At 50.5% G+C, this 21,591-nt stretch overlaps 2 protein-coding genes across 6 annotated transcripts in view; one reads left to right on the top strand and one right to left on the bottom strand.

Annotated features, from left to right (window-relative positions):
* Nucleotides 1-1,807: 1,807 nt before the first annotated feature.
* Dexi (Dexi homolog) lies at nt 1,808-13,909 on the bottom strand. Its single transcript, XM_059270000.1, has 2 exons — nt 13,461-13,909; nt 1,808-2,418 (listed from the first exon to the last, which is right to left on the bottom strand). The coding sequence occupies exon 1, from the start codon at nt 13,877-13,879 to the stop codon at nt 13,592-13,594; it is 288 nt and encodes a 95-aa protein (XP_059125983.1). The 5' UTR covers nt 13,880-13,909; the 3' UTR covers nt 1,808-2,418; nt 13,461-13,591.
* Nucleotides 13,910-16,844: 2,935 nt separating this feature from the next.
* Nucleotides 16,845-21,591, top strand: part of Clec16a (C-type lectin domain containing 16A) — a 223,779-nt gene continuing 219,032 nt past the window's right edge. For 4 of the 5 annotated variants that reach the window (XM_059269996.1, XM_059269997.1, XM_059269994.1 and 1 more), the window contains exon 1: nt 16,845-17,121. In XM_059269996.1, the coding sequence (XP_059125979.1) occupies nt 17,042-17,121 (80 nt within the window). In that variant the 5' untranslated portion in view covers nt 16,845-17,041. Of the gene's footprint in view, nt 17,122-17,243; nt 17,366-21,591 lie in introns of those variants that run through there. The other variant, XM_059269998.1, reaches the window with a different exon arrangement.

Here is a 21,591-nt window from a genome sequence, read left to right as displayed (position 1 = left end):
ACTCCTACATATAAAACAAGGTCATGTGTGGTGGCACACGCCTTTAATCCCAGCACTTGGAAAGCAGAGGCAGGAGGATCTCTGTGAGTTCAAGGCCAGCATGGTCTACACTGTGAGGCCGTCTTAACAAACCCCTAGCACACAGCTTAGTGTAGGAGCTCTCCTTTCATCCAACCTGTGTTGCATTCCTGCCTCTGCCTGGAATGTTCTTCCCCAGCCTGTATGTGACTTCCTGCAGGACTCTACGGTTCCTCAGGCCGACTGTCTGTCTCTCATACCTCTGTACCCTACTCTCCAACTCCATCTCAATATTCTCTTCTGCTGTCTAAATGTGAGCTCTGGGGAGCAGGGGGTTTGTCTGCTTGATCACCCTTCTGCCCTCTCCACCCATTCAGGTGGAGCACCCATAGTAGGTGCTCAGTAAGTGTGGTATGGATGGCTAATCCTCAGCACCAGCTCACTTAGTCATTGTGCAACTAACTGCACTGAAGACACGTGGGTGAACAAGACACTCAAGGCTCCTGCGCTGGAAGTCTTGCATCTTAGCAAATTTAAGACAGAGTGGCCAGGTGTGTCTGGCCAGGCTGCACACTGCACAAAGGCTCCTGGACAGTGGATACACGAGGGCTGTACACTAGTGGAGCCTGGAGTGGAATTGCATCATTTTAGAAGAGAATCTCTTGGTAATTAGCATGGTGTCATCTCAAGAGGTGGGTAAGTTGTGGTTTCCATGTTAGAAACTTGGCATTACAGGGAAGGAGTCAACGTATCAGCTTGGCCTGTGACCCCTTTGAAGGATCTCTGTGGGTATGGGGTATGGCGCACAGTAGGCTAGAATAGGTTGCTGGCCCCCTTTGTGATTTGAGAAGCAGTTCTGGGGGAATTGGCAGGCTGCACAATCCAAGCCCCTATTCAGCCATCAACTTCCCTCCAGGCCTCTCTCCCAGGAAGTATGTCTGTCTTCCTGTAGTATATATCAGAGCCAAAAACTGCCATCTTGGAGAATTCAGCTGCACCCTGTTGCAAAAGGATTATCCCATCATGGAGAGGTGGGGAGTGTCACAGGATCTTCCCATGAGTGTTTGATGGCTCCCATCTGTTGTATGCCATGCTGCCCTAACTGCTCATGGCTTCAGGGAGGGGCTAGAGCTATACTCTAGGGAAGACCAGGGAAGAAGGCTCCATTTTTTTGTGGGGTTTGGAGACAGGGTCCCATGAAGCCCAGGATGACCTTGAACTTCTGATCTTTGTACTTCCATTTTTGAGCTTCTGATACATTTGTCTGTCTCTGGAATGCTGGGATTATAGGCACATACCACTGTGCATGATTTATGTGCTGCTGGGGCCAGGGCTTTATGCAAGCCAGGTAAGGATTCTACCAAGTGAATTACATTCCCAGCCTCTTCCCCATTCTTTGCTTTTTAGGGCAGGGTCTCACTGTGTAGACCTGGCTAGCTTGGAACCTACTTTTTAGACCTGGTTAGACTTGAACTCATAGATATCTGCCTCCTCTGCTTCCTGAGTGCTGAGATTAAATGTGTGCACCTCTCTCATCATTTATGGAGGTGTATCAAATGCTGTGTGTGGGGCTCAGGCCCAAGTTCCCCAGGCTCCTAAGCTTTCCCTACTGTAACTCAGGCTTTCAGAAGGTGGGAGCATGTGGCCTCTCTAGAGTGAGTTCCCTAGTCCCTGCTGCATCTCCAGAATGGGCCATCTGACTTTTTTGTCAACTGTCAGCCATAATGCCCCATTTCCAAAATTCAAAACAAACAAACAAAAACCAGCAACCAGACAAGGGCAAGAGGGGTTGGCATTGCTTACATTTTTTAATGAAATAAGTCAGCCTCTAAGTATTGCTTTTACAGGTTTATGGAAATCAAGTATCTGCACCACTCACACTTCCCACACCACTCACACTTCCAAAAATAGATTTCTTCCCCATTGCGGCATCTCAGTTCTGTCAACCTGGAGAGGCTAAACCCCGCCTGGGCCCTGGCACAGCCTTCTTCAGAGTGACTCCCTGAAACTATGATCAACAGTCTTGGGTCTGAAGCCTACCCAGGCTTAAGGCTCAACCGCACCAAACGACGCTGGAGGGAGTGGCCTAAGTATGAGTCTGTTTGCATCCCACTTCCGCTCTCCGTGTCCTTCCCAGAGGTTAAGGGAGGGAGGCAGGTGCAGTTGGGGGGTGAAGTGCAGAGAGGTGACCTCTGGCTAGGTCCCTGTGAACATCCATCACAAAGGTGGAGAGTCACAAGCCAGATCCAGGACGTCTGAGAACGGGGTGGTAGGTGAGGCCTTTGGAGCCCTTCTCCTTCCTGTAGGGCCTGGCAACTCTCCCATCTTGGCACTGGGTCCCCACCTCTCCTGGCATACTCCTTGGTTGGGGCGGGAACCCGGGTGTTGGCACGAGCAGGCCTAACCAAAAAGACAAAGGACAGTCATCAACAGGGCCACTGCACCACTGGCCCCGGGGGTGCCTCCCCGAGGCTCGGGTGGGGCGAGGAAGCCTTGTTCTGATCCTAAGGTCTCGGACTCTCCAGAAGACCCATGCTCAGGCTGCCGATGCTTTTTTCCCTCTCTCTTTGCTGAGCAAGCATTCTACCAACTGAGCTACATTCCTAGCTCCCTGTAGCTTTTATTCCAAGTTCTTACTAATGGATTTGCTTCTCTTCTGAGATCCTGGGGAGCGAGGGTAGTTTTCCATGGGAGAGAAGGGCTGTCCAGGTGATCAGGAGAGGGAGAGAGATGCTGGGGCTGGAGGGGGAGCTCAGCCAGAAGGGAGGTCAAGCAGGGGCAGCTGAACAAGCTCCAGGGAGTGGGCGGTGCCTCCCATCTCACCCGAAAAGCACTGTGCTTACAGGAAGGCTCCCTTGATGCAGCTTGTCAAGTGACATCTCTTGTCCCCACTTGGCTCCTCTTGCCATGATACAGCATCACTTGTAAGTCCTGGCCCTGCGGCAGGCTCTCTCCTCCAATCCCCTCAATCCCATGTTTAGCTGTCACCAGCATCTCTACAACAGTGAGGTACCCAGGTCCCTGTCTTTTCGGTCCTCAGATTCTTCCCTCTACAAACACCACTGATCATCAGATGGAATGATCACTGCATGTGAAACACGCAGTGTGTACTGCTGAATAACACCCAGGGCTGTGTGGGGCTACCACGGGCATCACATATTTAGCTGCCACCAACCAGATAGCACCTCCAGTCACCATGGCTGCTAAAATTGTTGCCCACCTGTTTCCAAGAGCCACAAAGCAGGCATAGCCATTCCACCAGGAACCATGCCTCTCCCCACTTTATAGACTGCAAAACAGAGGCTCAGAGAAGCAGGGTGAGTGGCCTGCAGCTGCACAAGTAGGACAGGCAGAGCTGTCAGACTGGTAACAAATGGGGACAATCACAGTCTGGTTGTCACCACACCTGGCGCTCTTGTCATGTGACTTCCTTCCACCTACCTTCCCCAGCCCTGGGTGCCTTGGTCTGCTTCCAGAGAATGCCTGGCTGTGATCAGCTGCAAGAACTGGATCACTAATGCCTTCCACAGCAAGTTGCTTTCCACCAGGGACTGCCAGGAAGGTAGTGTACCAACATCCCAAACCCTCACCAGTACCTGGGGTGACATGAGGCACATCTTATGCCCACTCTGGCTCCCGGGGCTCCTGAGCAGGACTGAGCCCCAGACTACAGTGGCAGCCTGCTCAGTGCCCATCTGCTCCACCTTGCTGGTCTCACTTCCCAATCTCCACACGAGTTCCTGAGATCTCCTCCCAAATAAGCACTTAGGCCCATGGCCACCTCTACCCTCCTTACCAGCCCATGAGTTGGTGTTGTTATGTCTTTTGGGCAGATGAAGACATCAAGGCCCAAAAGCGTAAGATACTGTTGAAAGATGCTCAGCTCTGAAGCACTGAAATCTGCCCAGGTGTGGTACCCTGGCCCTGTGATTCCAGCACTAGGGAGCTAAGGCCAGAGAATGCCGGTTAGAGGCCAGCCTGGCTACAGAGTAAGGACTGAGTGAGTCTGAGGCCAGGCTGGGCCATCTAGTATGAGCCTGTTTGCACACCAGTGTGTTCCATGCTGGGCCCCAAACTAGAAGACAGGTGCCAGGCACTGTGCTGAGTTGTGAGCAACTTCAGCTTGAAGTAGTCCTACCAATGATGGGACAAGGCTGTGGGCATGGGTGGAGGTCCACACAGGGCTGTGCTCGCAGGAAGGACACCCATGGGGAGACTGGGCTTAGCTGCCTCCTCAGTTCTGAACAGGGTACGGGTAGGAGTCATATGCTGAGTCTGTCAGACTCATTTACTAAAGGCCAGCTGGGGACACATTCTACCATGGCTCAGAAACCTCCCCTAGTTCCCGCTGCCCCTCCACAGACAGACCCTCCTCCCCTCTGGCCCCTTCCCACCTGCCCACAGAACCCGTGGGAAGAGGGGCTACAGCTACGCTGGACCTTCTAGAAAGACTTTCTGAGACTTGTCCTGTCACACCAGAGCCCATGTAGCTGCTCTTCCAGCTCTTCCCTCCAAGGACCCTGCGGGAGACATGGTGCTGTGGAAAGCCTTCAAGGTCAGAAGCCTGAGGCATAGTAGTCTACTGAGATTCACCCTCCTGGAGGCCAAATGCTGGGTGCCCCAGCCAGGTGGGAGGAGCCACCAGGAGGCCTCACTCCCTGCCAGTCCTTGTGACTACACAGTCTCAGCATGCTAGTATGACTGAGCCTGCTGTCACAGGTGCTCTGTCCCTGTACCCACACCTTGCCATAGGTTTTAGTGGATACTGTTGACGTCAGTGCATCTGCTGAGTCTCTTAGTTACAGCCGATGATGATAGGTGCCTGTTCACACAAGCTCCTCTCCTCCCAAAGAACTTTTTAACTCTTAAAAGCCAATTTAAGGACTGGAGAGATGGTTCAGTGGTTAAGAGCACTTGCTGGTCTTGAAGGGCACCCAAGTTCTGTCCCCAGAACTCACATGGTGTATCACAACTACCTAACTTCAGTTCCAGAGAATCCAGGGCCCTCTTCTGACCTCCCTGGTCTCCTACATGCCATGCTCTCAAATAGGAACATACACATAATAAACAAATCTTCTAAAAAGTAGATTTAAGCCGGGTGGTGGTGGCACACGCCTTTAATCCCAGCACTCGGGAGGTAGAGGCAGGCGGATCTCTGAGTTCGAGGATAGCCTGGTCTACAAAGTGAGTTCCAGGAAAGGCACAAAACTATACAGAGAAACCCTGTCTCGAAAAACCAAAAAAAAAAAAAAAAAATAGATTTAAAGAAAACAACTATATAAAGAATAATTCAGGGGCCAGCAAGGTGGCTCAGCTGATAAAGGAACTTGCCACCAAGCCTGATCTCTTGAGTGTGACCCCCAGGACCCACATGGTGGAAGGAAAAAACCAACTTCTACAAGTTTTCCTCTGACCACCCGTGCACCATGGCATGCACATGCCCACCCCTGCACACACCAAGAACTGTAAGAAATAATAGTTGAGGGAGTAGGCGGAAAGAACAGAAATCAGCCTTCTTGAGGCTATGGACTTAGTGCTTCTCTTACAGACAGCCTTCTAGAAACTCACTGTGCATCCCTCTTTCTCTACATGCCCAAACGCTTGGCAGACATCCGGGATCTCTGCACTGGAGGTAGACTGTGCAGCAGGGGGCCATCTGGCTCACGGCCAAGGGTGTGGTGGCAATCTGGCCACTTCCTTAGCAGCTGCAAAGACAGAAGAGGAAAGGAACTTCCTGTCTGCACACACACAGGTCAGTCCCTGATGAGAACCAGCTTCTTGGGCCTGAATTCCAATGCCGCGTTGGCTGTGAGTGCTCATCACTATGGGCCATCTACAGTGTGTCTGAAGTTGTCCCTGACTCCCCTGCGTTTGTCTGCCCAAAGCTCCTAAGGCTTGTGACACATCACCTGGACATCACTTATTTAGACAGGTTGAGTATCTCATATCTAGAATGCCTGGACCAGAATGTTTTGGATTCTACAATATTCGAGTACAGTAATGAGATGCCCTTGGGAACTGGTGCAAGACTAAAATGGTTTTCATCTCCTGCCTTGGCACGAGTGCAGAGGGCAGGGATAACTCACGAGTCTGGTCTCTCCTTCCACATGTGTGTTCTGGGGCTCTAATCAGGTCACCAGCTCGGCAGCAAGTACCTTTACCAGCGGAGCCATCTCACAAGCCCCAACAATGTAGTTTTTCTGCAGCTCTTTTTCCCCCTGAGACAGAGTTTCACTGTGTAGCCTGGCTGCACTGGAACTCTGATGCTTCTGCCTCTGCCTTCCCAGTGCTGAAACTGGAGTTACTTGCCACTTCACCTGACCCAATTCAAGAGCATTTTTATTGTTTTGATGTGCAGTCCCACTATATAGCCGTAGGCTGGCTTCAAATTCGTGATCCTCTTGCCTCAGGCTCCTGTGTACTGGGATTGGCATGTGCTACCACAACTAGAAGTCTCAAGGGGAATGTTTATATCATAACTATGGAGAAAAACAGCACTTGTCATAACAAAGGTAACGTGGACATGCTAAAGAGCCAGAGGAAGCCACTCATCTGCTCCATGCCTGGAGCAGAGAAAGGCAAAAGCAAGAAGGTCAGGGCACCATGAGCCTGACTCCTCTGGTACCTTCCTGGGCAAGTGGGGATGGCATGAGGGCCAATGCACTACCTCACAGCTGGGCATCTAAGATGAGTCACTGAACCTTCCTCCAAGCCTCAGTTTCCCTCACTATTTAATGAGCCCTTCCTAGACAACATCACCAGGTGACACTCCAGGGAAGCTATGAAGATGTGGGAGGGGCACCCAGTTCTAACCTCCCAGTCAAGTTTCCTACCAGGCAGGAAGCCTGGGAAGGCCTTCCTTTTGGGACCCGAGATGACGGCTGCAGGGCACCAGCATCAGTTAACACTCAGTGGGTACCAAACATCTCCAGCTGTTTCACAGGCAGTCCACAGTGATGCTCTCTACTGGTTACTGGTGCCAGAAGAGCAAGGAATGCCAGGAAAGGGGGAAGGCTTCTGGAACTAGGGGTCCCCTGGGTCTAACACACCATATGGTGCTGCACACAACTCTACATCAGTCTCCAACCCACTGAGTCACTGCAAGCCCCTAAGCAGGTACCATTATTCCCTTTTCACAGAGAAGGAAACCGAGGCCTGGGGGAGGTGATGTCACTTGTCAAAAATGTTTGTAGAACCGAGACTTAAACCCCAAATGTGACTGCAAAAACTCTAGGAAACAATTTTAGGGGTCACATGAGCTGGCGGGAATCACCTCACCTCCATAACAAACACACATTGCTCTGCACTCTTGGTCAAGCCTTACTACTTTGCAGAGAAAGTTCCACTTTGGTGCCAGGAATCTTTAGCCAGTAGTAGTAGTTCAAAGCATAAAGCTAGTCCTGGCCTTTGGCACTGCCAGCTTTACCACTTGGCCAGAAGTTAATGACTTTGGTGCTTATTTTCACCTTGCCAGGAGAGGGTGGCTTTCTTCTCACAGTGACATAGCATTCTTTTAAAAATAGATCCATAGATCAGTCTGGGGGGTGTACCTTAGCAGGAGGGTGTGTGTTTAGGATGTGTGAGGCACAGGGTTGGATCACCAGAAACACCAAAAAAATAAGTCAAATTAAGTCCAGAGGGTCTAGGGCTATAGTCCGGTTGGTAGAGTGCTTTCCCAGTATCCACGAAGCCCTGGATTCTATTCCAGCACCACATAAACTGGGTACTGTGGTGCCCATCTATTAGCACAGAACAAGGGTAGGGACCCATGACCAAAATCCCAGTATTTGGGAGCTAGAAGCAGCGAGATAAGAGGTCCAAGGGCATCCTTGGCTAAAGAGTGAGTACAAAGCCAGCCTGAACTATTTGTCTCAAAGAAACAAAAACAAACAAAAAGCCCACATAAAAAAGGAGACTTTTTTTTTTTTAAACAAATGAAGCACTAAAACTGGCATTATTAAAGTTAAACTATAAAAAGAAAAGCAGTAACTCAACAGTGGAGAGGCCGGGCTGACATCACCAAGGTTAACAGGACTGCAGAAATAAGGCAGGTGATGTGTGCCTCTCAAAGTGCTGTACCGAGGACACTCTTCTGTGGCCTTCCTGCTAAGACTGCATCACGCATCACTTGAATGGAATCCAGAGCATAGACACTTGATGATCCCAGGCAGAGACAGCCCACAAATGCCAGTGTCTCTCGAAACTGCCAGGGTCACCAAGATGTAGACAGACTCAGGAGCTGGTCCAGAATAAAGAAGGCAGTGGCCACAAATCCCGCATTTTTATCATTAAAGGACATTTCTGGGACAGATATATTTGTGAATAAAGCCATGGATCAGAGTGCTCCCAGGGTTGGATCCCTGTTGAAGTTTCTGATTCCAGCCAGGCGTGGTGGTACCCACCTGCCATCCCAGGGTTCAGGAGGTAGAGCAGGGGAGCCAGGAGTCATAGGCCAGTCTTGGTTACAGAAGCAGTCCATCTCAAAAACATTTTGCTATTCTTGACAATGGTGCTATGGATGCCAAGTACATCCTTGTTTTAGGAAAATAGAGCAAACCATTCAGGAACAAAGGAATGTCATGTCTGCAATGCACTCGTGGTTTAGGACATGACTGTCCACATGAGTATGTGTGTGTGCAGGTCCATGCTTGTGTGTGCACAGAGAAGACGCTTGCACTCAGCACATGAACAGAATGCTGGCTGGCAGGCTCTGTGAGGGGAGCACAGAAGTTCTTTATACTTTTCTTGAATCTTTGCTGTGAGTGTGGAATTTTTACATTTTTCTAAGTCTTTTCAGGAAAAAAGGAAGAAGCATGTAGAGGAAATGGGCTCAGAGAGACTGTAAGTTGGTGCTGGAGGGGGACATGGGAGACAGATGCTCATGGGAGGCTCTTCTGCTCCCTGGTGGCCATTGTGCTGTGCAGGAGACACTGCTGTCTTATTTGGCCTTGTTCTCTGGGCCATTCACTTTCTGGTCTTCAGTTTCTTTATTTGCAAGGCTGGGTTAACTCAGCAATCAGGAGGCAGAAGCAAGAAGATCCTGAGTTTGAGGCCAGTTGGAGCTACATAATGAGACCCTATCTCATGCTCTACCGACTGAGCTAGCCGGGCACATGAGACCCTGTCTCAAAAAAAAAAAAAAAAAAAAAAAAGTCCTTCTCTTTCAATGGGATTTGGTTTCCCGATGCAGCTGGTGCTCTTTGCCATCCAGGATGAAGGCAGCAGTGATGCTGACAGGAGCCTACCTGTTCTTCATCGAGCTACACAGATCCCAAGGCAGGGAGGAGGGTGCAATGTAGGCCCCACTTTTCTGGCTGGACTCTCAGAGCCAAGAGCATGGGACCATTGGATTCTCACTGGATTCTCAGCTGGCCTGGAGTCCTTTTCTTCCCAAAGGGATGGCCAGAACTGCTGCAGCACTGTGACCAGGGAACCCTCTGGTTGTCTCACAGCAGATCAGGGCATGCACCTGCATCCCACACCTCTACATCCTCTTGTCTAGACAATAGCCTCATCTTCCTTCCTGCTGACCCTCACCCTGACCCAGCTCCACAGGATACCTGTGGGTCTGAGTATATGGGTGCCCCCATGGAAGTAGTGGGCATCCTAATTGGGCAGTGGCATGCTCAGCTGGGTATTCTGTTGATAGTACAGGTTACAGTCTGCCAAGGGAGGCTAAGAAAGCAGCTGTGGTCCCCAGTTGAGCCACCTGAGCTGGCAGGAAGCCAGATCAAGGAGTCAGTCATCCTTATTCCACAGTCACACTCTACCAGGCTACACACACTCTACAACATCCCCATTCCCAGGCCAGAGACAGTGTCTCTTCCACAGCATCTCATGTGCCAAGGGAGGTCCAGTAGGCACCTGCCACCTGTCAGGACTCTGAAATAATCAAGCAGGCTAAGCTGCCCTCTCTAACCTGAAGATGAACTGTCAGCACCCCCAGCCCCACACCTAAGGCTCCCAGGCATGTACCTAGTCTTCTCTCCCAGCAAGCAAGGAGCTTCATTCCCTACTCCCCTGCACCACACTTGAACACTCTAGAAATCACTCTCCAGAACTCCAGAACCAGTGCCCTGGGGACTATGGGCATGAGGAAAAGTCTCTAGGGCCCGGATAGGCAGGAAGGCAGAGATCGACTCTGTGTGTGTGTGTGTGTGTGTGTGTGTGTGTGTGTGTGTGTGTGTGTACACCAATGGGCATGTTCCCTGATCCAGTCCTTTTGTTAGTCATGGGCCATAAATATTCATGCCCAAGGCGGTTGAAGGCAGTTGGCTCCAGAAGGCACCTATCTGTCAGTAACAGAGGCTGATGTTCATGGGCCAGTTACCACATGGGGGACAGGGGGAGGTCCAACTCTTCGTCCTCTCAACAAGGTAGATTTTTATTACTCCTGTTTTATAAAAGAGGCCACCAACATGTGAAGATAAACGGCATTCCCAAAACTGTGGCTAGGCCTGCGATTTGAATCTAGGAAATGTGGATTTGGAGTTACTGCTCTTCACCCCGACTCTACATCGACTCCTCAAATAAGTGCTCAATAAACGTATGAGAAGCTGAATTACGTGGGTAGACTCAAGAGGTGGGGGACCCAAGGAGCAAAAGTGGGTGTTCTTTGTCATGCTGACACTACCTGGCATGTCCTGTGTGCATGCCCTTTCCTACTGTTTCCTGATGTCATGTGAGCATGAGGGGGAACAAGCATGCCTGGTCCCCGGGGCTCCTCTGCTTATAGAAAGGGGCCAGGAGTTGAGGCTGGGTCTCTTCACTCCAGGTCGCTACCGGTCATCCCTCCAGCAGCCTCTGGGTCTGGCCCTTCTGGCCCTGGGACCAAGGTCTTCTAGCTTGGGTTGGGGGACACATAGTGTAGTGTGTGGGTTTCATTAGTCTCCGGCTCTGGGTGGGGGGATTTTCTATAACCCTCATCCTTCCTACCCCCAGGGTCAGGCAAGAGTGTCCCAAAGAAATGCTTCTTGGTGTTTCTGCTCAGACAGCTTTTGCTGCAAAATATGTCAAAGCATTTGGGCTTTGGTTTTCAGCTTAGAATATGCCAATGTTTTCATTTGGAGGCAGGAGTGTTTCTGTTGATATAGTAAGAAGATAAAATAAGACAGTTTTTTTTTTTTTTTACCAAGTTATACTGTCAGAGAGTCTATTTGGCTCAGGGACAGAGATGCAGCTTAGGACCACAGGGGCACAGCCTAGACTCTGTGAGAAAAGAAGGGCCAATGCTTGTTGAATGACTACATGAGTGAGTGAGCACAGAGGGCCTAGAACCAGGAGTGTATGTGGTCTCTACTCGGGTTCTGAATGGATCCCAGAGGTTCTCTCTGTTAGGTATTGACGGTGTGTGCTTGTTTCCCCATGTCATTAGTGTCTTGTCCAGTCCCCCGTCACCTCTGGGTGGACAGCCTCCTCACGGCTTCCTTGCTCCTACACTTGCCCTTTAGCGCATTCTGCTCATGGCTGCCAGTCATCTTCAGAGAACGAGACGGACACACTGTGATGTCACACCCTGCCTGGGACCTTCACTGGATGCTAACTGCTCTTGGCCATGACGTCTCAGGCCCACCATTGCCCTCTTTGATGCTTCTGTGACGCCAGCCTCTGTTTTAGCTGCTCAATGAGCCATCCTTCTCCTCTCCCCAGGTCTGGGCACTAGCAATTCCCTCTGCTCAGACTGCTTTGCCCCAGAGCTCTCCGTCTGCCTCCTTCTTTCAATTTGGGGCTCAACTCATTTTTCATCCCTTCAGAGAGGCCTTCTCTGACCCTCTAATTAAAGCAGCTCGTCCCTAGTCTCCTCTCACGGTCAGTCCTCACAGAGCATCTGCCAGAGACCAGATGCTGTGCGACCAGCAGTGAACACAGCAGCAGAGCCCCTAAAGCCCTCCCTGCGTTTCCGGGTGCCCACTCGCATTCCTCATCGCAGGCCTGTGCCAGGTTCCATCTGTCTTTGCTCACCGATTACTCAACAAATCGGCATTTGTTCAAGGAAAGACTGGAAGTCAGGTTGGCAGGAATGTGGAGCAGCGGGCACATGCCCTGCCTTGCACTTGGCTCCTGTGAAGCTGTCACTAAACTGAACCAAAGAGGTCTTCAAAGATATCTCGCTTTGTCCCCACTATCTCCTGCTAACTGTGCACTCTCTCTACAACAGACAGACTGAGTGTTCTCCAAACTCCACCGCTGAAACCCTGGTCCTGAAGTGATGGTGTTGGGAGTGTTCTCCAAACTCCAACGCTGAAACCCTGGTCCTGAAGTGATGGTGTTGGGAGTGATTAGGTCACGAGAGTGGATCAAAGTCCTGTGCCTGCAGTGACGGTGTTGGGTGATTAGGTCACAAGGGTGGAGTCCTCTGGTAGGATTAGTGCCCTTTGGAAAACTATGAGAATGAAATGTTTGCTGTTTGAGCCGTGGTATTCTGGAATAGTATCTCAAATTAAGATACCCTCTTATGGCAATGTTGGCAATCAGGTAACACAGGAGAGGAGGGGTGACTGCCTCTTTGGGGTGAGGGATTTAGTGTCTGTTATCTAAAAGGATCCCCTGCCCACCAGCTCCATAGTCCCTCATTGCCATGCCAAGTCCCAGCACTACCCAGCTATAGGCTAGGCCTGTCCTACAGCTGGACCCAACAGCTTGCCTGGCACAAACGTTCTCTCTCACATAGCCCAGCTGTCCCCTTTGCTTGGGAGACTTCAGCCAGTCTCACTCCTCCCTGGACTCACATTACTCTACCTCTAGCTACAACAAAGCTTCTGGCAGAAGGCCAGAGGCAGGTCTTTAGTGCCAACCATCCTGTTGTTCCTTCTGTTGACCCTATGGTCCCTCCAGGCCTTTCAAATTCTACAGACAAAGTCAGCTGTAGCTTAGGACGGCCTGCCTGTTCCACAGAGGCAGCCTACGAAACTGACAGTCTCTGCAGTTCTGAGCTGCGGATCAACCCAGGAGCCCTGAAACCTGACTCCAAATACAGCAGCAGCCGCACTGCCAAAAGGAAGTGCGGCGTTGTTTGCTGAAGGCTTCCATTCTCCCAGCCTTTTTTTTCTGAGGCCCCTGAGTTTAACTAGTCCCGCAGGAGGCCACAGAACAAAAGTGACCAATGCCTCTTATGACAGCAGTCTATCCTTCTAGGACAAGTAAGAATTCCCCAAACCCCAAGGTCACCAACCACAGGCTGAGACTAGGGAGAGCAGCTGACATCTCCACCTCAAAAGGTTTGGGTACAAATCCTTTCGCACAAGTTATGAGGGTAAATTGCAAGATTACTCCAAATGTTAATGTAGATCCTGGGTCCCCTTCCTTGGGGGAATCTCTCCAGACTCCACTATTCCTAGCGTTCGAGTTAGACCTAGAGGAGGTGGCCAGAGAAATCAGAGGCTTGAGGAAGAACATCACCTTCTCCCTCCCGTACAATACATCCCCATCTCAAGGGCACTTACGGGCCTCTTCCTGGGGTCCCATCCCGGTCCAGATGGTGCCCCCAACTAGTGGCAGTGGCATGATATGGAGGGCTGGTCCAGGCCAAGAGTTACGGATGGTGGAAGGCAAGTGGGGCACAGTAGTCAAGACCTTACTCCAAATATCCATCAAAGACGTCGAGCTCCGAGTCGGCATCATAGAGGCCAGAGCCGGGGTCGGAGAGTACGCCGAGGTCCACCAGAGCCTGGTCCAAGTCCTCGGGCAGGAAGACGAGGCCCACGTTGAGGACGATGTATTCCATGAGGAAGGCGTAGTAGAGGATCAGCACATTGACGAAGAACAGGCCCACGTAGAACATAGAGGGCAGCAACGGTGGCTGCACGTAGGAGACCAGAGGGCCCAGAGCGTCCAGGTGGGCTGCGACCCGGGCGCCGGGCATGCAGGGGCCGGCGGTGGGGGCGGCTGCCGGGCGATCCCAGCGACCTCAGCCGCTGCGGCGCCCGGGCGGCCGGCGAGGGGGCAGCTCGGCCATCCAGGGGGCGCCCCGGGGCTCGGTGGCGGCAGCGCTGGGCCCCGGGCGGCCTCCGAAGACGCGCCTTGACCCCCGAGATGCTCGGGGCCGGGTCACAGCGCCCCGGGATCGGGCCGCTCGCCCCTCAGGGCGCCCCCAGAAGTGGCCAGGGGCTCTCTCAGTGCGCCGCACTCGCGCACGCCCGCCGCAGCTCAGAGTCGAGGCCGGGTCCCCGCTGTCGCCCCGCCTGCCTCTTCTCCAGCCGGGTCCGCGCCCCCGCAGGCTCTCTGCCCGTCGCTGCGGCCGCGGCGTAGCTATGCAGCTGTCCAGCACCGCCTATCCATAGGCTCTGCGCTCATTGGCCAGTCGCATGCTCACCCGCATTCATTGGCTAGCTCAATGCTCCACGCTCATTGGCTCGAGCGGTCCGGGGGCGGGTACTCGCTCCGCCCCAGGGAGGTGCATCAGTCTCTAAATTGCTCACCTGAAGCTGATGCTCCCCACCCTCTGCACCTAGCGCTTAGATACTGAGCCTCACCTCTTTGGAACTCAGTTTACCCATTTTAAATGAAGCCAAGTAGAGAAGGGATGTCGGCAATTCCACTGAAAATCTTAGATATTTCCAAGGCGCTTTTATTTATTTATTTCCTTTTCACGGTAGAGTAAGAAAAACCAGTGAATGCTTCTGAGAGCTGTCGCAAGATCTGCATTATTAGGGTTCCTGACTCCCGAATGGAGAGCACCACAGGCAGGTTCAATCTTCCGCCGGCAAGGTTGCTTATTGTTTCTTTTTACTTTGTAGTCCATGTTAAAAAATACTAAGTTAAAAACTAATGCTAAAGTAATTGAAAACGTCTGTTCAGATTCCTCTGTCACAGACAACACCTGTGCCTTCCCTGGGAGTTTAAACAGCTGGAGATCAAAACCAGGGTCCTGTGTGTGCAAGACGTAGGCAAGAGCTACATCTTCAGTTCTTGAAAAAACAAACAAATGAACAAACAAACAAAGAGGCTCACTATGTAGCCTCTGGCTGGCCTGAAACTGGCTACAGACCAGGCTAGCCTGGAACTCACAGCGTTCCACCTGCCTTTGCCTCCCGAGTGCTGGGATTAAGGCCTCTGCCACAATGCCCAGCCTATCCCCAGCTCTTAATAAGTCTTTAAGGTCACAGTTAGCTTCATAGGAACTGGACAAGGCAATGCATTATGCAGGAGGAAACCAGATTCCAGAGAAGTGGATCCTCAAAGCTGCTGAGCCTGGTTCATTTTCTTTGGGGGTCAGACTTGCTCTTGTTCTTTCATGGCTGTTATTGCCTCTCTAACTCAATTACAGACGAAACCATTAACCTGGCACTGGCCTCCATTTCTCCAATTCTTGGAAGCAAAGCAAACCATCATTTATTCACTCTATCGATGTTTGTTAAAAACCCACTATGTGCCAAATCTTGTTTGGCACTGGAGAGAACATTGGCCCCTGACTCAATTCCTTTCTTCGGACAGTTAATGAGCTACCACAGGAATTAAATAGCTATGAGCTACAGAAATGAGCAAATGAGTGGGTGCTAAGCCACAAAGTCTTGCTTCCCACAGAGGTCCCCACTTTCAACATGAGAGGGAAATTCAGGTTTGTGTAAGCTCACATAGAAAGCATGGAGTTTCCTTTCTTTCTTTTTTTTTTTTTTTTTTTTTTTTTTGGTTTTTCGAGACAGGGTTTCTCTGTGTAACTTTGTGCCTTTCCTGGAACTCACTTGGTAGCCCAGGCTGGCCTCGAACTCACAGAGATCCACCTGCCTCTGCCTCCCGAGTGCTGGGATTAAAGGCGTGCGCCACCACCGCCCGGCTCCTTTCTTTCTTAATGTGTTAGTTTGGGAAATGGCATGGATTTTGGATGAAGACCAGAAGAAGCCTCTGAAAGTACATTGTGTTTAGCTTTGGTACATTGCTGTTTGCACCTTTCCAAAATGTTGTAAGACTGAAGTGCAAAAGGAAAAGGGTTTTATGGATAAACAAAGAATGCTACTGATTTGTTTTGTTGACAGAAGCACATAAGCACACCTGGGCTTGAATCATGCCTCTGCCAAATGGTAAGTGTCTGGCTGTTCCACAGTTCAGTTTCCTGGATTGTAAAATGAGGTTAATAAGAGCATCTACCTCATAGAGTTGTGAGCATTAAATAGTAAATCACTTAGGATAGTGACATATAATATGCACCACCCAATGTCTTTATTTTTATTTAATTATTACTATTGTGATATTGAAGGTTGAACCCATAATGCACAAGCCACATTCCAATCCTTTACAAAACTGAAAGAGAATTAGGACCTTCAAAATGACTTAGAAGTTAAAAGATACTTGTTGCCAAGTCTGAAGACCTGAGTTCAATTCCCAGAACCCAAATGGTGGAAGGCAAGAACCTACTTTCGAAAGTTGTACTCTGACTTTCACACACACACACACACCACACACACACACACACACACACACACACACACACACACACAAATAATAATAATATTTTTTTTAATTTAAGAAAACTAAACCTCGCCAAATCTCCAACTTACACCTCTTGACTCAGAATCTCTAGTAACTGGGGTTTCAGGGCACACTCTTCTTTTTCTAATTACGAAGAGTGTTTTCTCCCACTTTCAGCAAACTGTCCCCCAAAGCTCTGCCCACACGTTTTCCGTTCCCGCCCCCCCTTCACCGCCCCCTCCCACTCCCTTCACTGTCCCTCACCCCACCCCCGACCCGTGTCCCGCCTCCTCACCGCCTCTTGCCCTGCCTCTTTTGGGTGGCCGCGCGAGTTATGCCGGCCCTTGTAGTCCGTTCGCAGAGTCCTGTCGCCCGGTGCCTCACTCGAGAACTTCATTTCCCAGAGTTCCTCGCGACGGCGGCCGTAAAGCGCGGCGGTCGAACGGCCGGTTCCGGCTGAATGTCAGTGCCGGGCTGTGGGCCGGGGAGGAAGGTGCTTGGCGGTCTCTCCGCCGCCCCCGCCGCTGCCGGCTGAGCTTGAGATGTCGCCGCGGACGCCGGGCCGCTGGGCGGATCGGACATGAAAACCTGAGGCGGGCGACGGGGCTGGGCTGCGGACATGTTTGGCCGCTCGCGGAGCTGGGTGGGCGGGGGCCACGGCAAGTCCTCCCGCAACATCCACTCCTTGGACCACCTGAAGTGAGTGTGCGGGGCGCGCGGCGGGGAGGCCGCGGGGCCGGGCGCGGACGCCCAGACGCGGGCTTGGCTCGCTGGGCACCGAGGTACGAGGTGGACAGGGTCGCCGCCGGAGGGTACTGTGCTGGTTATCCGCGAGGCTTTGGAGTCAGGGCACCTGGCTTCGAACCCTGACCCTGTCGCTCCTGGCCCTGTGACCTTGGACAAGTCGTGTGACTTTTCAGTCTCTAGACCCCCAACCTGAAAAGTAAGGGCATTGATGAGTTTTCGGTTTGTGGACTGGAGTTGTCCTGATGGGGGGCAGACGGTGGCCACTGAGCGTCTTGGGGTGGCACTTCTTCTTGGATGGATAGTTTAAAGGCCAGAGGCCCCAGAATCGGCCAGATCTGGGTTCGAATTTAGCAGTATGCATTTAAGCTTCAGTTTCCTTAGCTGTAAAACGAAGAGTGACAGTACTACTTTCTGTGGTTATTTTTAGGATTGGGTGGATAAGAGAATGAACAAAACGCTCGGAACATATACAAGTGCTCTAAAAAGAACAGTGATTAAAAGAACGAAATATTTTCAGAAGGAACTCTAGAGGGATAGTCAGCAGTAGCACTTAGGGAGAGGACAGGTGGCTGACAGAGTCCTGGGGATACAGGAACATACGCAGAAGAGGCTAGCTTAGGAGTTAGACCTGTGTTCAGATTCTGACTCGGCCACTTAATGACTGTGGCCTTGGTCATATTTTATCTCTTTGCTTTTCCAGTTTACCATTACCAGTTGGGAACTATGAACTGTAGAAGGATTGGATGATGCTGTGCATGCAAAGTGATTGACCCAGTATTGATACACAGCAAGTGGCTAATCATGGTAGCCAAGCCTTCCCAGCCCACCCCAGTTCCTTTCTGTCTAGTGGTTTCATTCATCATACTCCTGCTGTCTTCTATGGCTCTGTGGTTTCTTTCTAGCTTTTGTTAAACTGATACTTCCAAGGCGTAAGAGGCTGCTTGGTTTCTTTGCAGTTGTATTTCCAGGATGTAGCACGTGCCCAGTGCACAGTAAGAACTCAGTGGATACTTAAAGAATGGAAAGGAAGAAGAAGAAAAAGAAAAAGAATAAATTGGGCAAGAGTTGCAGAATATTCAGGCAGAGCCTCGGGATTGGGGGGGGGGAGCGCAAATTGAGAGAGTGGTAGAAGATAGAGACCTTCGAGGAGGAGGAACTTCAGGGAGAGAACTGGAGATGGGGGGCTAAAGGGGGGGTAAGGAAACAGCTTCTTTTCAGAGGGGAGCCCACAGGGTTTTTAATGCTAAGTAAAGGAGGGGATGGGAGGATGGTGAGGTAACAATAGAAAGGAAGGCAGGGGTCCCTAGAAAGGATTGATGAGCTAAAAATTAGATGGGGGCTTCTCATTTGATCCCAGGGCTATAGAATGGCTTCTGTCATAGAGCAAGCATTTAGTAAATGTTTATGGCTCTCCAAGTGTGGAGAGCAGGATGGTTTGGGGGTGGAGAGAGAAGCCAAGGAGAGGAAAGAGGTCGAGGGCAAAAAGGGGGGTTGGTAGGGATACAGAAATCTTAAAGGAAATGGCAGATGGCCCAGAAAGGGAGTGTGGTGTGGATGAGTGGCTGAAGGATTTGAGGAATGTGTGGGTGGATATGGCTGTGAAGGGGAGGGTGCATCCTGAGGGGCTGGGCCTGCCCAAGCACCTGCAGCTGACTCTCCCTTAGCTCTGGCTGTAGCCACTTTAATTTCCCATTTATTGTGTTACTTTGTCTTGCTAAAGAGTTCCTGTTTTCTTTTATGGTTTCCATTATATAGACACGAGGGCCAAGATTCAGGAAGCTTAGATCACCTGTCCCAAGGTGGAACAGCTGAAGACTGTCAGTCAGATCTTGATTCTAGTTTCCTTGTTATACTGTCTTTCTGGATAAAACTCTCAGTTTGAGGACACTTTTAACTGGGCTGCATGTCATAGTCAATGGGCATCTTTGCTGTCCAACCAGTGCACATCTGGGAATGTAAGGGGCCTCAGGTTTCTTCCCAATATCCCAGGAACTTCTCAGGTTCATTGTGAAGGCCACTGGAAAAAGAGCTTGCCTGCCTTAGGTCAGGCTGATCTGTTTAATTGCCATCACAGGCTCAGGGACCTGAGAATTGATTGGCACGGAGCTTAGAGCTTCCAAGGTGACTTGCAAAAGGGTACCACAGACAGCTTGTGCCTACCCCAGTGCTTGTGCCACCCTTGGTCTGGCTGTGGTAGTAAGACTCTGGGGTACAGAGCAGCTAGTTCCCTGGGGGAGTCTGCTGGCTGCCCCTAGAAGGCCACAGTGGAGTCAAGATTCTACAGTATGGCAAATGCAGGAACTGCAGCAGGCCCAGAGGTCTGTAGAATCTCTTCTTAGAATCTTTCTGGAGGAGGAAACACTAGCTCAGAGTCCCCCAAAAGGGAAAGAATCATCATATGGCACAGCCACATTGTGGGCACCATAGTCAGGTTTGTGGCAGATCCGGCTCGGGTTGGTGGCTATAGGAAGCAAGGCTGTGAATAGGAAGAGGCTTTCTGACATGTAGGGTGATGGACACTAAAAGTTTGTCCTGCACTGGGAGATACTAGGGGGCGTATCCCAGGATATAGGACTTTCAGTGCTAAAACCAGGAAAGATTTGAGGAATCCATCACAAATCACCGTCCTAGTTATAAGTGATAGTCCCAAATCCTTTAAAACAAAGCCAAACCAAAACAACAAAACAAAACAAAACAAAACAAACAAACAAAAAAAACTGTGGTCTTTCCATAGTCCAGGTTGGTCTAGAATTCATGATCCTCCTTCCTTAGTCTTTAGTTAGATAGGGATTCTAGGCATGCACCACCGAGCCTGGACTCCAGTACATTCTTCCCCTGATCTAGCACAGTCTTGGTGGAATGAGATGTTAAGATTTTGAGAAAATTGAGAATAGAGTTCTTTAGTTGTTGGTTTTTATATTTCTTTCTGCAGGGGTACAGAGGTGTAAGGGGAAAGAGACAAGGTCTTGCTCTGGCTGTCCTCAAACTCTTGCTCCTAAGTGCTGGGATTACAGACATCACCATGACATACATGCCCAACCTCTGCTTTAAAAATACTCTTTTCAGCCAGGTGGTGGTGGCACATGTCTTTAATCTCAGCACGTGGGAGGCAGAGGCAGGCGAATCTCTGTGAGTTCGAGGACAGCATGGTCTACAGAGTGAGTTCCAGGAAAGCCGGGGCTGTTACACAGAAGAACTCTGTCTCAAAAAACCAAAAAAAGAAAAAAGAAAAGAAAAACAATACTCTTTCCGTCACAGCACACCCATCTTACAAACTGGAAAGAAACTTTGCTATGTCACGGGGTTTTACTTTTGCTAATAGTGAAAAACTGTACCTGAGCTATTTACCTACCAAGTTGGGTCAGTCATTTAGTGAAGGGCAGATGGAATAGTCAGGTAGTTATTCCAGACACCTCATTGGCCACCTTATTGCCCAGACTAGTGACAAGACTGTGACATTAACTGACAAATGTTTATCACTAAGCAGAACCTCTACTGATGGAGTCCTTTGACTGCTACTGACATGTTATTTGGAAAGCGGGACTGTGAGCCCACAAACTGATAGAACCTTGGTGGTTCTATCATGGCCTTCATTCTAGTCACTGTGTAGTGTCAAGAGTCCTGGTCCAAGTGATGGATCCTGCTAAATTGCCTTAAGTGCTAGTGGAGTCAATCGGCTCTTGTTACTGAGTGGTATGTTCTAGCTAGACCATGGCAGAGGGCAGGCGCTTAGACCCAGCTGTCAGGAGTCTGCCTCCTTCCCCCTGCTCTCATTCTCAGCAGGTTCTGGGCACTGTCTGTCTGTGAGCCGAGCCATCCAGATGGGAATAGAGTTCCCTCTCTTTTCTAAGCTTTTTGTCAGTTTTATACATGATCCCAATCCTATTCACCCCCCAGTAAGACCTCCTTTTCTCAATGTTGTCAGAAGTCCCGAATGTCCCTTTCAGTCTAGGGCACATGCCATCTTTGAGCTAAGGCCAAGGGTGCTTGTTGTTCTCATTGTTCAAGCCCTGCTCACTTACTTGCCTTGCCTGTTCGCTCACTCCCTGGGTCCTTGGATGAAACCAGCTCTACTCTTGCTAGAGCGCAGAGAATGAGAAAGCATCTCTCACCCAAAGAATGGGAGCTGTGCAGCTGGCCCCAGCCTGGGATACTCACCTTTGGCTGAGACAGCACTGAGAACTTGGGGATCTCAGGTGCCAGGTCAGCCAAGTGTCCTATGTGAAGGCTAAATTCTTATAGGCCTCAAAGTACTTTAGACTCTGTCCCTGCGCATTGAGCAGACAGACCCCACCAATTGCAGCCCAGCAGGACCTAAAAATTGAGTAGTTACCTCCAGGTAGTGGGGTGGCAGGGATGGGTAGGAGGGGAGGGAATATCTCAGACTCAGGAAACTGCCTTGAGAAAGTCTCCTGAAAGGTT

This window comes from Peromyscus eremicus, chromosome 8a (assembly GCF_949786415.1).
Source record: "Peromyscus eremicus chromosome 8a, PerEre_H2_v1, whole genome shotgun sequence".
Classification (NCBI taxonomy): domain Eukaryota; kingdom Metazoa; phylum Chordata; class Mammalia; order Rodentia; family Cricetidae; genus Peromyscus; species Peromyscus eremicus.
The sequence above is the reverse complement of the archived record's forward strand: the minus strand, read 5'-3'. Positions and strand labels throughout refer to the sequence as shown.

Excerpts from the sequence above, each read along its gene's own strand:
- Dexi (XM_059270000.1), bottom strand. The coding sequence starts at position 13,879 with ATGCCCGGCGCCCGGGTCGCAGCCCACCTGGACGCTCTGGGCCCTCTG.